The 17,037-nt window shown below is 36.7% G+C and overlaps 1 protein-coding gene and 2 long non-coding RNA genes across 3 annotated transcripts in view; 1 reads left to right on the top strand and 2 right to left on the bottom strand.

The window, feature by feature from the left end:
- The first annotated feature begins 5,643 nt into the window (after positions 1–5,643).
- On the top strand, positions 5,644–8,566 carry LOC147759308 (uncharacterized). Its single transcript, XR_015331669.1, has 2 exons — positions 5,644–5,767; positions 7,313–8,566. It is a non-coding gene; the product is annotated as an uncharacterized LOC147759308 (long non-coding RNA).
- A 173-nt stretch (positions 8,567–8,739) lies between these two features.
- LOC147759307 (uncharacterized) lies at positions 8,740–14,817 on the bottom strand. The gene is made up of 2 exons (XR_015331668.1): positions 14,248–14,817; positions 8,740–10,135 (listed from the first exon to the last, which is right to left on the bottom strand). It is a non-coding gene; the product is annotated as an uncharacterized LOC147759307 (long non-coding RNA).
- A 1,117-nt stretch (positions 14,818–15,934) lies between these two features.
- The window catches only part of LOC106156969 (uncharacterized), a 34,231-nt gene continuing 33,128 nt past the window's right edge, over positions 15,935–17,037 (bottom strand). The window contains exon 8 of the mRNA XM_086998658.1: positions 15,935–16,686. Within this exon, the coding sequence (XP_086854784.1) occupies positions 16,594–16,686 (93 nt within the window). The 3' untranslated portion in view covers positions 15,935–16,593. The remainder of the gene's footprint in view (positions 16,687–17,037) is intronic.

The following is a 17,037-nucleotide window of genomic DNA, read 5'->3' as shown; positions in this document are numbered from 1 at the left end:
CAAAAATCGACCCGTCTCCGATTTTTCCAAAAAGTGACGAAAATCAATCTACCACACCTGTCATTCATAAAAAATGTGGAAACGCGCCCGGGTCACTTCATCAAGGCCCCCAATTCTAGCTTTAAAGATGATCCAAAAATAAGCTCTGAGAACAGAATCTGAGAGGGGGGGGGAGAGAGAGTTTTTGCTCTATTTCTTCCTTAATGTTGACACCACCACTCTTCCAGCACTTTATTCTTACTACAAATGACCGAACACACCTACCTGACACTATAATGAAGAAAAAAAATTTTCATCCCTACCTGGCCAAAATTGAAGAAATCTCACAGTGCAGGCACTGTTCAAAATCACTCAAAATCACCAAAAATCGACCCGTCTTGGATTTTTCCAAAAAGTGACGAAAATCAATCTACCACACCTGTCATTCATAAAAAATGTGGAAACGCGCCCGGGTCACTTCATCAAGGCCCCCAATTCTAGCTTTAAAGATGATCCAAAAATAAGCTCTGAGAACAGAATCTGAGAGGGGGGGGGAGAGAGAGTTTTTGCTCTATTTCTTCCTTAATGTTGACACCACCACTCTTCCAGCACTTTATTCTTACTACAAATGACTGAACAAACCTACCTGACACTATAATGAAGAAAAAAAATTTTCATCCCTACCTGGCCAAAATTGAAGAAATCTCACAGTGCCGGCACTGTTCAAAATCACTCAAAATCACCAAAAATTGACCCGTCTCCGATTTTTCCAAAAAGTGACGAAAATCAATCTACCACACCTGTCATTCATAAAAAATGTGGAAACGCGCCCGGGTCACTTCATCAAGGCCCCCAATTCTAGCTTTAAAGATGATCCAAAAATAAGCTCTGAGATCAGAATCTGAGGGGGGGGGAGAGAGAGTTTTTGCTCTATTTCTTCCTTAATTTTGACACCACCACTCTTCCAGCACTTTATTCTTACTACAAATGACCGAACACACCTACCTGACACTATAATGAAGAAAAAAAAATTTCATCCCTACCTGGCCAAAATTGAAGAAATCTCACAGTGCAGCCACTGTTCAAAATCACTCAAAATCACCAAAAATCGACCCGTCTCCGATTTTTCCAAAAAGTGACGAAAATCAATCTACCATATCTGTCATTCATAAAAAATGTGGAAACGCGCCCGGGTCACTTCATCAAGGCCCCCAATTCTAGCTTTAAAGATGATCCAAAAATAAGCTCTGAGAACAGAATCTGAGAGGGGGGGGGAGAGAGAGTTTTTGCTCTATTTCTTCCTTAATGTTGACACCACCACTCTTCCAGCACTTTATTCTTACTACAAATGACCGAACACACCTACCTGACACTATAATGAAGAAAAAAAATTTTCATCCCTACCTGGCCAAAATTGAAGAAATCTCACAGTGCCGGCACTGTTCAAAATCACTCAAAATCACCAAAAATCGACCCGTCTCCGATTTTTCCAAAAAGTGACGAAAATCAATCTACCACACCTGTCATTCATAAAAAATGTGGAAACGCGCCCGGGTCACTTCATCAAGGCCCCCAATTCTAGCTTTAAAGATGATCCAAAAATAAGCTCTGAGAACAGAATCTGAGAGGGGGGGGGGAGAGAGAGTTTTTGCTCTATTTCTTCCTTAATGTTGACACCACCACTCTTCCAGCACTTTATTCTTACTACAAATGACCGAACACACCTACCTGACACTATAATGAAGAAAAAAAATTTTCATCCCTACCTGGCCAAAATTGAAGAAATCTCACAGTGCAGGCACTGTTCAAAATCACTCAAAATCACCAAAAATCGACCCGTCTTGGATTTTTCCAAAAAGTGACGAAAATCAATCTACCACACCTGTCATTCATAAAAAATGTGGAAACGCGCCCGGGTCACTTCATCAAGGCCCCCAATTCTAGCTTTAAAGATGATCCAAAAATAAGCTCTGAGAACAGAATCTGAGAGGGGGGGGGGAGAGAGAGTTTTTGCTCTATTTCTTCCTTAATGTTGACACCACCACTCTTCCAGCACTTTATTCTTACTACAAATGACTGAACAAACCTACCTGACACTATAATGAAGAAAAAAAATTTTCATCCCTACCTGGCCAAAATTGAAGAAATCTCACAGTGCCGGCACTGTTCAAAATCACTCAAAATCACCAAAAATCGACCCGTCTCCGATTTTTCCAAAAAGTGACGAAAATCAATCTACCACACCTGTCATTCATAAAAAATGTGGAAACGCGCCCGGGTCACTTCATCAAGGCCCCCAATTCTAGCTTTAAAGATGATCCAAAAATAAGCTCTGAGATCAGAATCTGAGGGGGGGGGAGAGAGAGTTTTTGCTCTATTTCTTCCTTAATTTTGACACCACCACTCTTCCAGCACTTTATTCTTACTACAAATGACCGAACACACCTACCTGACACTATAATGAAGAAAAAAAAATTTCATCCCTACCTGGCCAAAATTGAAGAAATCTCACAGTGCCGGCACTGTTCAAAATCACTCAAAATCACCAAAAATCGACCCGTCTCCGATTTTTCCAAAAAGTGACGAAAATCAATCTACCACATCTGTCATTCATAAAAAATGTGGAAACACGCCCGGGTCACTTCATCAAGGCCCCCAATTCTAGCTTTAAAGATGATCCAAAAATAAGCTCTGAGAACAGAATCTGAGAGGGGGGGGGAGAGAGAGTTTTTGCTCTATTTCTTCCTTAATGTTGACACCACCACTCTTCCAGCACTTTATTCTTACTACAAATGACCGAACACACCTACCTGACACTATAATGAAGAAAAAAAATTTTCATCCCTACCTGGCCAAAATTGAAGAAATCTCACAGTGCCGGCACTGTTCAAAATCACTCAAAATCACCAAAAATCGACCCGTCTCCGATTTTTCCAAAAAGTGACGAAAATCAATCTACCACACCTGTCATTCATAAAAAATGTGGAAACGCGCCCGGGTCACTTCATCAAGGCCCCCAATTCTAGCTTTAAAGATGATCCAAAAATAAGCTCTGAGAACAGAATCTGAGAGGGGGGGGGGGGGAGAGAGAGTTTTTGCTCTATTTCTTCCTTAATGTTGACACCACCACTCTTCCAGCACTTTATTCTTACTACAAATGACCGAACACACCTACCTGACACTATAGTGAAGAAAAAAAATTTTCATTCCTACCTGGCCAAAATTGAAGAAATCTCACAGTGCCGGCACTGTTCAAAATCACTCAAAATCACCAAAAATCGACCCGTCTCCGATTTTTCCAAAAAGTGACGAAAATCAATCTACCACACCTGTCATTCATAAAAAATGTGGAAACGCGCCCGGGTCACTTCATCAAGGCCCCCAATTCTAGCTTTAAAGATGATCCAAAAATAAGCTCTGAGATCAGAATCTGAGAGGGGGGGGGAGAGAGAGTTTTTGCTCTATTTCTTCCTTAATGTTGACACCACCACTCTTCCAGCACTTTATTCTTACTACAAATGACCGAACACACCTACCTGACACTATAATGAAGAAAAAAAAATTTCATCCCTACCTGGCCAAAATTGAAGAAATCTCACAGTGCCGGCACTGTTCAAAATCACTCAAAATCACCAAAAATCGACCCGTCTCCGATTTTTCCAAAAAGTGACGAAAATCAATCTACCACACCTGTCATTCATAAAAAATGTGGAAACGCGCCCGGGTCACTTCATCAAGGCCCCCAATTCTAGCTTTAAAGATGATCCAAAAATAAGCTCTGAGAACAGAATCTGAGAGGGGAGGGAGAGAGAGTTTTTGCTCTATTTCTTCCTTAATGTTGACACCACCACTCTTCCAGCACTTTATTCTTACTACAAATGACCGAACACACCTACCTGACACTATAATGAAGAAAAAAAATTTTCATCCCTACCTGGCCAAAATTGAAGAAATCTCACAGTGCCGGCACTGTTCAAAATCACTCAAAATCACCAAAAATCGACCCGTCTCCGATTTTTCCAAAAAGTGACGAAAATCAATCTACCACACCTGTCATTCATAAAAAATGTGGAAACGTGCCCGGGTCACTTCATCAAGGCCCCCAATTCTAGCTTTAAAGATGATCCAAAAATAAGCTCTGAGAACAGAATCTGAGAGGGGGGGGGGGGGGAGAGAGAGTTTTTGCTCTATTTCTTCCTTAATGTTGACACCACCACTCTTCCAGCACTTTATTCTTACTACAAATGACCGAACACACCTACCTGACACTATAATGAAGAAAAAAAATTTTCATCCCTACCTGGCCAAAATTGAAGAAATCTCACAGTGCCGGCACTGTTCAAAATCACTCAAAATCACCAAAAATCGACCCGTCTCCGATTTTTCCAAAAAGTGACGAAAATCAATCTACCACACCTGTCATTCATAAAAAAATGTGGAAACGCGCCCGGGTCACTTCATCAAGGCCCCCAATTCTAGCTTTAAAGATGATCCAAAAATAAGCTCTGAGAACGGAATCTGAGAGGGGGGGGAGACATAGTTTTTGCTCTATTTCTTCCTTAATGTTGACACCACCACTCTTCCAGCACTTTATTCTTACTACAAATGACCGAACACACCTACCTGACACTATAATGAAGAAAAAAAATTTCATCCCTACCTGGCCAAAATTGAAGAAATCTCACAGTGCCGGCACTGTTCAAAATCACTCAAAATCACCAAAAATCGACCCGTCTCCGATTTTTCCAAAAAGTGACGAAAATCAATCTACCATACCTTTCATTCATAAAAAATGTGGAAACGCGCCCGGGTCACTTGATATCCATTTCATTTCAATAAAAAGAGTGATAGTTTGGGGGAACTTACTTGATCTCCAACAAAGCAAACGCCAGGGTGTTTCTGACAGCAGTTGGCATACATGTAGGCCTGCAATTTGTACAGATTCACCAGTCTGGTGCAACAGCTGGTGACAATCCCCGCTTGAGCATCATTTTACGGACCTTTAAGTGAAGAATAGAAAGGAAATATTATTGACGACGCATACATCATCATGATAACTTGCAATAAATTGTTGTGAAATCGTTCTCTTATTCTAAACTATACCGGATTTTATCTAAAATTGCAAACTGTAATTTGTCCGGACCCAGGAGAGCCTGCATTCGTTTTCGCGGCTTTCCGTTTCCGGGACATGTCTTTAAGTCATCGAAGTTACCACGGAGTCGCAGAAACATCGTTGGCATGCTTTAAATCACTTGGAAACATTTAGCTTGTCACGGAGAGGACCAGATTGGATGTAATGTATAGATCTTCAATTAAAATAGATAGCCCGGGGACCGTACAAATGTTTTTCATCTCGCGCAGCGCTATTCCCCGAATGTATGAGCATCATTCACTTTAATACTATTTGAGTTGTTATATCTATCGTCATTATTATTTTCAAATTTTGATACAATCTAAACTGTTGTCCTTAAGTAATATGACGATGGTGACAAATACGTCTATGCAGCCAGGGTTATGGCCTTGTCACAATAGTAAAATAATATTGTGTAGATTCGCCGTTCTTTGAGACCGATTTCCATAGCAACCCCTTCAATAAAAATGTGCCATGCACTGTACCAGTTGTAATTTGCATAACAATAAGTCATGCATCGCAGTGCGAGCTGTGCTCCTGGCTGGTCACTTGACAGCTAGACCCTGTAACAAGATGACCTGCAAGATGATGTGTGGTTGAAGCTCGGACCCGTTGCGTACATGTTTGGTGGAACCACGATTGAAGATAATATGTTTTGTGAGTAAAGTATCGTCTTCTATCGTTTACCAGTGGAAAGAAATTAAATGATCCAATAATGTATTACGTGTACAGTGCATATGTAAATGTACGGCTTGCCTAAATTTTCGCCCTTAAATGTTACGATGTAGCTGTACTCAGTCAAGAAACTCGCACTGATTGATTTGGATTATTCAATTTATTCCCAAAACCCACCGTTAAATTAAAGGAAGAGAAATAAAACAAAAGAAGTAGACCTACCCGGTAACAGAAACCAAAGGTGTAACGTAAAATGTGCATGTAGAAATACTGGACACAAATTAAAATACAAGAAAAATAACGAAAAAATGAAACTGTAAATTACACGAAGTACATAGGAAAGTGTAAGAAAAAAGATAGACAGAAACGCTGTAAAGACCCAAAGCCAAAGAAGTTTACATCAGCGTTAAAATAGACTACAGTACCTTGTCCCCTGACTGAGTGAGCTAATATCGTTGTAAAAGGATAGACAGAAACGTTGCAAGGACCTAAAGTCGAAGAGGTTTACGTTTGAAATAGATTACCTTGTCCTCCTACTAAGTGAGCTAATATCTTTAGAAATAACCCTGTCCCGTTCTGTGTTTGTTATTAAAGCGAAAAAGAAGCAAGAGAGGAAGCCGTATATATACAGTGGAATGAGAACTGTTTAGTGCATTATGTGGCAGAGGCATGTGACGGTGCGGTTAGGTATGTGCAGTGGCCTGTAACGTTATAATTAGTAGAGCGAGAGAAAGCAAAGGAGGGCAAACGTGAAAGAAAGGAAAATGCAGTTCGTGTGAATAATATATAAACTAGAAAAGCACTCCGAGAGCGCAGACCTCCGCCAAGGCAGTATTTTTTATTATTATTATTGATTGATTATTGATCCGGATCACCACCATAAACTAATCATATCTTTCTTGGCCCACTTCTGACAGTTCCTGAAAAAATCATTAAAATCGGTCCATAACTTTTTTAATTATGTTGATGACTGACAAACAGGGGCGAAAACATAACCTCCTTGGCGGAGATAATAAAGGACACACTGTAAAAGAAAAAAAAATGATAATAAATAAATATATAAATGACTCCCATAAATGAAAACAAATAAAGAGTGTTACGGGCAGTTACACATATCGCAGGTAAGGCCTGATCAAGTCGCCCGGTGTTGTAGTTGTTGACTGTAGTTGTCATAAATATACACACCCAGTCAGAACTTGTGCCCCCCCCTCCCCGACGCACCTTGTACATGTAGTGTATGGTTTCCCTTTATGTACAATAAGGTTACATATAGCATGTGACGCAGAAAACTGAGGCAAGTATCAGGATAATTTACACACATCTTCCCTGCTATGATTTTAGTTTGATATTGCTGGTGTGTGTAATGCGTTTAATTTGTAAGATTTATGGAATGTTTTGAATAAACTCCTTTAAAATTAATGCGTTTTTTTTTTTGTTTTGTTTTCAATTTTTTTATCTCAGATCAAATTGCATTGCATTGGGATATCATTTTAATATTGTAATTAACATATTATTTTGATTTTTCAGAATTGTCAACTCTGCGGTGATCCTGCAAAATACACGTGCTTCTGACTGATAGAATCCTCCAAAGCCTCCTAGTCGGATTTTGGAACCTTGCACAGGCACACACGCACGCACTGACTCGCTCGAACCAACACGCAGCGCACTTGTAATATGGCGAAAATGGTATACGTTTTTATTGTGACTGTCAAAAAAATTTAGGACTACACCATGTGCATATCAGATTTGAACATATTTAAATGTTTTTCAAAAATGTGGTCGATCATGTTCCCTTTTCAAATTATATTCAGTAATTGAGCATTTTTCATTTCAAATTATACGTTAATTGGGATGCATCTGATTCTATTTGAACTCATCAGTCTTTCTCCAATTTTATTATTGTGCAATGGTGTTATTATTTAAGGGTTTAAAATGTCACTATGCATTTTTAAAGCATTTGTGTATCACAGCATTCAAACTTGAAGGTAAAAGTAACATTTCTACAAAGTTGCAGATTGAAGTTCGGGTAATTAATTAATTTACTTTGTTTACATTCATTTGATTTGCATTGTAGGAGTCATTTCTATTTTAAAATTTGTATGTGTTCTGTGCCCGATCCTGTGAATGGCGATCTTAGACATGAAAGCCAAAGTAATATCAATTACAGTCTTTTCTATATTAAATATATTTCGTTCCTTCAAATTGAAACAAAAAGAAAAAAATTGAATTTGTACAAATAAGTGTTGCAATTAACCATTTTTGTGCTGAAATCAAGATTAGAATTATGCGGTGAAGTATGTCACAAAATATATATAAATTCTGGATCTGCCAATTTTAAGATGTAGATTCATGTCTGCTCAAATAAAAAAGCATGTCGCTCTTGGTCTATCCTGTATACAGCAATAAATGTATACACAATATACAGTACTAATGATACTTTTAAATGTCCATGGAAAAACTGACATATTTTTTTTCCTTGAATTTTAAATTTAGCTCGACACTCTTTTTAATTCTAATATTGGTTCTTTAAGTATAAAGCGTGAATGCTGGTATTGAAATTCCAGTACAAATATAGAAAGTATTAGGAACAAGTTCCAATGCAAATCCAAACCACTTTTCCCAAATGTCAATAATTCATATTTTTTAAAATTATTTAACTAGAGTCTATGTTAATCTAAGTGTGCATATATCTTTATTGTAGTTCCTCACCATGATTTTCTGTCGCAAAAGATGTTCTAAATAAATAAATAAATAAGTAAATAAATAAATATCACACTAGAATGACTTTGTTTTATAGTTTCATAGGAGTCTGGTTTGTGTGATTGTATAGATGTGGGTGACATGAGAGGAATCCTTTTTGAAGTGTGACAAATGGGTCAAGTCCATTTAATTTGAGGGGTGACAGGTGGGGCGTGTCCATTTTGTCAGAGGGGGTGACAGGTGGGGCGAGTTCATTCCATGTGAGGGGTGACAGGTGGGGCGAGTCCATTCCATATGAGGGGTGACAGGTGGGGCGAGTCCATTCCGTCAGAGGGGTGACAGGTGGGGCGAGTCCATTCCATCAGAGGGGTGACAGGTGGGGCGAGTCCATTTCGTCAGAGGGGGGGTGACAGGTGGGGCGAGTCCATTTCGCCAGAGGGGTGACAGGTGGGGCGAGTCCATTTTGTCAGAGGGGGTGACAGGTGGGGCGAGTCCATTCCGTCAGAGGGGGGTGACAGGTGGGGCGAGTCCATTTCGCCAGAGGGGTGACAGGTGGGGCGAGTCCATTTCGCCAGAGGGGTGACAGGTGGGGCGAGTCCATTCCGTCAGAGGGGTGACAGGTGGGGCGAGTCCATTCCGTCAGAGGGGTGACAGGTGGGGCGAGTCCATTTCATTTAAGGGGTGACAGGTAGGGCGAGTCCATACGATTTGAGGGGTGACAGGTAGGGCGAGTCCATTCTGAATGAGGGGTGGCAGGTGGGGCAATTTAATCCCACTTGAGGTGTGAGATGTGGGGTAAGACCACTTTATTTGAGGAGCACATGCAAGTTAAATCATCACAAAATTACATTTTAATGCTGCTGTAATTAAGTGTATAAAGAACACATTTTTAATAATGTCACCAAAGTTTTAGGGTGATATAAACTTGTATGATGTAGAAATAGACATTAAATTTTTGGTCTCAAAATTTGCTTTTCCAAAATTTAATAAAAATGTTATCTTTTTGTCTGTGCATATGTGGAAATAAATATACGTCACAAAATTAAAGGGTCAATAAATTTTTTTATATTCTTTTAATTAGATCTTTAAAAGATATCGGAATATACAGATCCCATGTTTTGTTGGAGAAGCAGATTTCAACTGTTACCATTTCAAAAAGTGGTGCCGACTTTCTCATTTTTGTTTAAAATTGAAGCATTCATCAGATGAGAAGGGCGTAAAATTAGACCCGTATTAAATTATGAAAATGATATCAGGGATGACGAACTAATCCATTCCAAGAAATAATAAAATTAGCTATAGAATAAAATGAAGAATAGATTTTCAAAAAGCAAGATCGATAATTCATACAAATTGTATTTATAAATGTGGGCTGTTGGAAAACTGGGTAGATGTATTCTTAAAAAACTCAACTCAATTGTTCACAAAACACTGTACATGTTAACAATTTTACCCCTTTCCCTTTATTATTACTTATAATTTTATCATCATTATTTCATATCAAAGAGAAAATAAACAAGGAATTACAAACGTATTTATTCAACTTTATCAAAATAGATGCATGAATGCGCGTAGGGTTCCAGAACGTGGACGAAAGGCTTGGTGGCTAGCGGGTGGCTGTCGTGCAGTTCTTGGTATCTCAGTGGTCTTCTGAAATGAGAAGGTAATGTTAATGATATCTGACTAAACGGGCAGGCTCGGAAGATACATAGCATGCTTTTTACATCAAAAAGAAGAGGGAACTTGAAATGATGTGGGTGTTTACCAATTTGTCGGATGTTCAGGCTCAGATAGCACCCAAAAACAAGGCAGCAAAGCTGTCAAATGTACAGACAAAAACCAGAAAATAAAAATGCAGGAAATAGGATACTGTCAATTCTGATGCACTAATGTATTATGCTTACTGTAACTGCATAGCCAACATCAAATTCTAATTCTGCATAACAGTGGATTAGGATGAAAGTAAAATGTAACAAGCATTAGACTGAGTTCCCATACCTAGATCAATCTAACAAGATCAATCCAACTCCAAGGGGTTTCTCACTAAATTGCTTTCAGCTTAAGTGGCTTAGGATTCTGGCATGCCAGTATTAGTAGGCATGACAGACAGCTAAGCCACTAAGCAATTTGATTGCAATTAAGCGAGAATTCCCTTGGAGATAGATCGATCCACAGTTAGCGTGATAGGGTCTGGAAATAGTCCCTAAGGCTTCAGACTAATAAGAGTTAAACTATGGAAATGCTATATATATATATATATATATATATATATATATATATATATATATATATATATATATATATATTTTATAGAGCTGTTTTTCTTATTTGGGCTGTATGTCAATCCTAAGAATCATTCTTGTAAGTTAAAAAAATTACAGAAAATGATACAAAGTAACAGTACAGGACTCCTGGTGGATGGGAGTGATAAGACACATCTTGAAAATGCCAGTTTGAAAAATTAAAAATTAAAGAAAAAATTACAAAAATATTCCACTAAAGCTGACGTTCAGTCTAGCTGCATAAACATGATATGAATCACCCAACTTGAGTTTAAACAGTGTAAACAACTCACAGAAATATAATATACTTTGTTTTACCACAAAAAGGGCAGTCATAGCTATTATTCTGATATCTAAACTTGTCATCAGACCATGTGACCTCCATAGATGGCTATACTTTGTAATTATTTCTTAAGACACTTTTTAGAAAAAAAAAAATTATTTGCCAAAAAGAACAGTTATTATCCCTTTAACTGCAAAGTCAAGTTGCAAATATTGCACAACAGGTAGTATCAGTAAAAGTGAACTGTTACATGCCCTTGGGAGTTAAAAGTCCCACAATGAAAATGCCAGTATGTGAAAGATAATTTTTTCACAAATTGTACAACAGAATAACATGGTCAATAAGATTACAGTTTCAGGACCATATGTGAGAGTTCAAATTCACATAATGAAAATCCCAATATGTGAAAAAAGATACATAAAAAGTGCAAAAAAATAACATAATTACACAATGTTTAAATACATAAAAACCAACACAACTCCTATTGTGAAAAAAAAACAAAAAAAAAACAGAAAATGCACAGTGCTTCTGGTGGATGGGAGTTGAAAGTGATATCTTGAAGATGCTAGTGTTTGAAAAACAATTAAAAGAAAATGTAAAATAAAACATAACAAAAAATTCCAATAAATCTGCTATTCAAACTTTTAAACTAGCTGTGTAATTACTACCATGACATTTACCTGCATAATAATCATTGATTCCTATGTGACACAGTTAAGAGAGATAAACCCAGGGGACTTTACAATGAAATCTCAACGTGTGTTTTATGTAATCTTATTTAATGGCCAATTGCAAATTAATTAAGCAAATTACTTTATAACTCTAAAATAACTTGAAAATTAATTAAGCAAATTACTTTATGACCCTGAATTAATATACTGCCGCTATCCATATACATTTATTGCACCATATAGCACTATAGAACTGCATTGCTTCCAAAACAGAAACAAACACACTGGTTTTCCAATGCAAGCTGCACTTCAGTCTTATGAAACTTTTCAGTAAGTTTGAGTATCATAAGTAACATGGTTTTCCCTTAATCGCTATCCTGGCAGCAGTGTCCAAAACAAGGTTTTCTTCAACTTTCATGCAATATAACATAATACTTAACAGCATAATGACCATCAATCTTTTTATTAAAAAATAAAAGTATCATGGATATTCAGAAAATGTGATATGGGAAGGTCTTCAAGGCCATGGAAGTTCAGAGTCACACTTTCAAAATGCCAAAATGTAAACAAGAGATAACTGTACTGAAATGATTTTCTTTTCATTTTCAACACCTCTTTTACATAAAACAAAACAATCAATTTACTGTCATTTTTAAATGATCAACTAGGAAAATTGTTGACATAGGAAAAATATCAATAGAACAATTTTAAATGTCCAATTTGCTCCATTCACAGATTCTGAACATAGTGAATGATTGAATCTGATGAACTGCAATGATGAATTCCTTTCCATTTTTGATACTTTATTACACAATGCACATTAACAGGTTACTGTCATTTTCATATTATCAACTAACAATATTGTTAAGAAGCAGAAAATGTAAAAACAACACTTTTACATATCTAATTAGTTCCATAATGGGACTGTTAACATGCCCAAGAATTAAATCTGAAGAAAAAAACACTTATATACAAAAAGGCTAATAACTTCTTCAAAACTTAACTGATCAAGCTTATTTTAAAACTTGACCTGTATACTAGTCAGACTAATCACTCCTTTGAGTTGCAAGACAAAAGGCCGATTGGTTTTCCTTAAAATTTGTTATCAGTGTTGCATATAAGAGAAAAAACAGCATTTATTTATAACTTTTGTAAAAATAGTCCAATCAAGCCAATTTTCGAACTTGACCTACGTATTATGAATATTCATGTAAGTTTCAACACAAAAGAAAAAACAGTTTTCCATTTATTGTGTTATCGGTGCTGCATATATGCTGAAAAAAGTGAAAAAACAGCATAAATTCCATAAAATTGACCCAATAGCTCTGATTTTCGAACTTGACCTGCGTATTATAAATATTCATCAGTTTTATAAGTTTCAAGCCAAAAAGTAAAAAGGTTTTTCACTTATCGTGTTATCGGTGTTATAATAATGCCAAAAAAAGTGAAAAAACAGCCTAACTTCTCTAAAAAACATGCTGATTTTCGAACTTGACCTGCGTATTATGAATATTCATCAGTTCTGTAAATTTGAATACAAAATGTACAACTGTATTCCACTTATCGTGTTATCGCTGAGTGCACGGCGACGACGGCGACGACGGCGACGGCGACGACAGACGCAGGTGACGGCTATATGTACAGACACGTCTGTGTCTGTACATAAAAATCAATCGATATCAAGGTTGCCTTACGCCAAAGTTAAGACCGTAAGTTAATGATAATCGTATTTGAGATATCATGCTTTGAAAAAATAAACATTGAACACATTTCTTTAATTTGTGGAGGTTATTACTAGCGACGTTAATTCATTTTACCTCCCATTTCATGTTGTAACATCTAAAATCGCTATGCATCACACGTTTGGGGGCCATATTTTTCTTTATCATAAATCATTTTCTCCGTTATTCAACACTGCTTACAAACATTTTACGGGTACATGTATAGTAGAATAAACAAATCTACAAAAACTGATTTAAAGAAATGAAATGAAACCTCAACGAGACCAAATTAACAATAAGATAATTTAATTCGAAAGGGTATTTTATTTCTTTTTAAACTATCGTGATTGTCGTAAAAGGAGACGTTTGAATTTTTGATAAACTTTGACTATTAAATTTGACCATTAAAATCGATGGGTCAAAAGTTCGGAACTGTGACAAGTACCGGTATTACTATTATCACTTAAATTAGCCCGTGATCTTTGAAATAATATGCCTATCTACTAATATGCTAGCTAACATTTTGAGTGACATGTAAGATGTACGTAAAATATACGTAAGTCGGAATTGTCCCTTAACTTACTAATTTTCACACAATTCTTTTGTCCTCTAAAGGGGCGTACGTAAGACAACTTAATCGTTTTTGTCGTTAGCGTATCCGTAATGTCACTTTCTCCGCACACAGAAACGATAGGCAAAATATAACAAAGAGTCGTGACATAAACACTTGTTGTAAATTCTCTTGCATTCTTCTACGCTTATTTCATCTACTGTTATAGGTCACCGAAGAAAAAGTAATACTTACAAAACGTGCATTTGCTTCTACGCCTCATGAAAGTTCCACCTTGCGACCGCACCACACATACTTATTGCGTCTTCTTCCTGCTGTGTCCTACTTCCAACTGAGCATTCGAGAAGACAGCTCGCACTACGGTGAGCAACTTATTGTTATGCAAATTACAGACAGGTATGGTCCATTTTAGGTGAGGGGCTGTGGTTGAAACTGTTCACAAATGTTCACGGTCAATATTACAGGGACGAATTTAGGGGGTGTCAGGGGGTCCGGACCCTCCCCTTCGATTTCTGATTTACAAAAGTCGTACCAAAAACGCCTAGCTGAATCATGGTTCTAAATGCGCGCGATTTGTCCTCTTAAGCACTAAATTTTTGAGGCCCTAGAGCGTGCCCTGAACCTAACGCCATTGGGGTGAACCGGACCCCTCCCCCTTTAAAAAAATCCAGGATCCACCCCTGATGTACATTTGGCTGAGGCCCACTTGTTGTCAAAATACACCACTTTATTCCACAAATATTGCGCATGCATCTTCCATCATGCATACTTTCATATTTCTTCGATACATTACTGTCACAAAACTCAACACCAGGGAAATAAGGTGAATTTTGATATTTTATCCATGAATAGGTATACCCCCCCCCCCCTTAATATCGATTACAACATGCTGTTTCAGTGAATGAGTCGTAAAACAATTCTTTGCTTAGCCTTAGAAAACATTTTGACATTATAAGAAACATTTTTGGGGAGGGGGGCGTGGGCGAGACGTAGTTAATGCCTGCTTACTGGTATAACACATTATCTGCTGGGCTGTACGTTACTACACTATAATTAAGTTAAATTTGTTACGATCTGCAACTTTTGTTCATTTAGATCGCAAGACGAAGTTAACGCCTGAGCTAAATAGTAACCCATAATCCTTATTAACCATTATTTAATCGTATCAAAACTTTTGATATGCAACATTCATTAATGTCATAATTTTGGCGATCATTTAAAACCCTATTTGTACAAAGTTAGATAGCATCAGTTAAGCAACCATTGCGAAGAACGATTCCTTTTTAAGTGAGACAAGACACCCTCCTCACACTAAATAAATCACTTTTATCAAGACATTATGCCACAAGGCAAAGGAGTTAGATAGGGTCTCTTGTAACTCTTTTAAGTTGTCTGTCGTTTAGAACTCATTAAAAAAGGGGCCCAAACGGTGGCGAAGATCAATCCAAGTGAAATCTACACCAGAATTATTTACAAAATAGATCGGCAGTGGGGTTAAACATCATGCCACTTGCTAATTGCAAACTATTTACTTATAATTATTCAACATATAACACTATTATTTATTCATTAATTTATTTATTTACCTGTGCAATTGTACAATATGTACTTAAACAATATGTAGCTTGATAATAATATGTATAAAAACCCACTGTTGTGAGCCGTTGACTCGGCAGTGAGATTATGGTTTGGGTACATTTTTTTTTTTTAATATTTACTCTCTAAATCAAACTGTATCATGTATTTATTCTTCTATTTATTTGTGTAATTGTAATTTCATCATTATGACATGTAGCTTGATAATACCATTTACACTATGGTCTATATTAATGAAGTTCTTCTCAGGTAAACATTTTCTTTTACTTTTTCAGCAGTGCTTCCATTCATTGTGAACTTAAGATGATGTTTTATTTTATTATTATTATTATTATTATTATTATTATTATTATTTAAAGATCATAATAACTAAAAATCAGGTATATAATATTATTTGTACTGCTTTAATATTTTGCGCACAAGTCTGACATGGTTCTGATCTGGAACTTCTACTTAAGCAATTACAGCTTGAAATTAATAAGAAATTATGATCGTAATCAGTTTGCCACTTCCAAAATAGGCAACATAAATACCTGATCATAAGAGTAGTAAGTTAGCAGTAGAAAAGATTTGTATGGTCAAGTAGGTATAATGAAAACACAATGAGTTATAGAGATGGATTTTTACCAGTTTTAACTCGAAATTAAAAAATTAATAATTACCTTTTAATACATAATATTTTATTTTCACATTTTAAACTTCAGAATTTTCTATTGTCATTATTATTTCTTTCAATCACTTTTTAGAGCTCTGTCAATGTTCAAATTTCTGATATATATTTTGTTCATATATATTAACTGAAAAAATTTTTTTTTTTCATTAATACTGGAAATGGTAGACAGCCTGGTAACAGACAGGTCAGTTAACCTGTAAGACTCGGGGTGACTGAAACACCCTCCAAACCAAACATCCTCTATTTGACAGCTAAATGGTGAGCACTGCAACCTAATGTACCCTGTGTTATGAGTCTTATAAAGAGTCAATTTAACTTGACCTTCCGTATGCCCACTGGTCCATATCACCCTTGAATATCACCTTCACTGGGTCCGTAGCTGCAGAGAACTTCTGTACCACGTCCTAGAATATTGATGTTAGGAAAACATGTTTTAAGAAACATAATTATTTTATATTATGGTTATATAATGTCTTATGGATATAGGGGAATAGCTGTTGGAATCACTTTAAAAGACATTTACAGAAACTTCCCCTCAAAAAATCAATATGTTTATAACTCTCTCACTCTCTCTCTCTCTCTGAGAGAAGCTATTTGTTTTCTCCAAAAATTCCCTTCACTCTTTCATTACCTTGAGACAAAACATTTTCTTAAAGGGAATTTTCTTTACAGCCAACAATAGCCATATATGGATCCAACCACCAAACTTAGCCGGAGGTTCTGACCCACATGCATTCATGTACGCACGCACACAC

Source organism: Lingula anatina, unplaced genomic scaffold, assembly GCF_051362555.1.
Source record: "Lingula anatina isolate TDL-2025a unplaced genomic scaffold, LinAna3.0 unanchor82, whole genome shotgun sequence".
Taxonomy (NCBI): domain Eukaryota; kingdom Metazoa; phylum Brachiopoda; class Lingulata; order Lingulida; family Lingulidae; genus Lingula; species Lingula anatina.
This window is presented reverse-complemented; position numbering and strand designations above follow the sequence as displayed.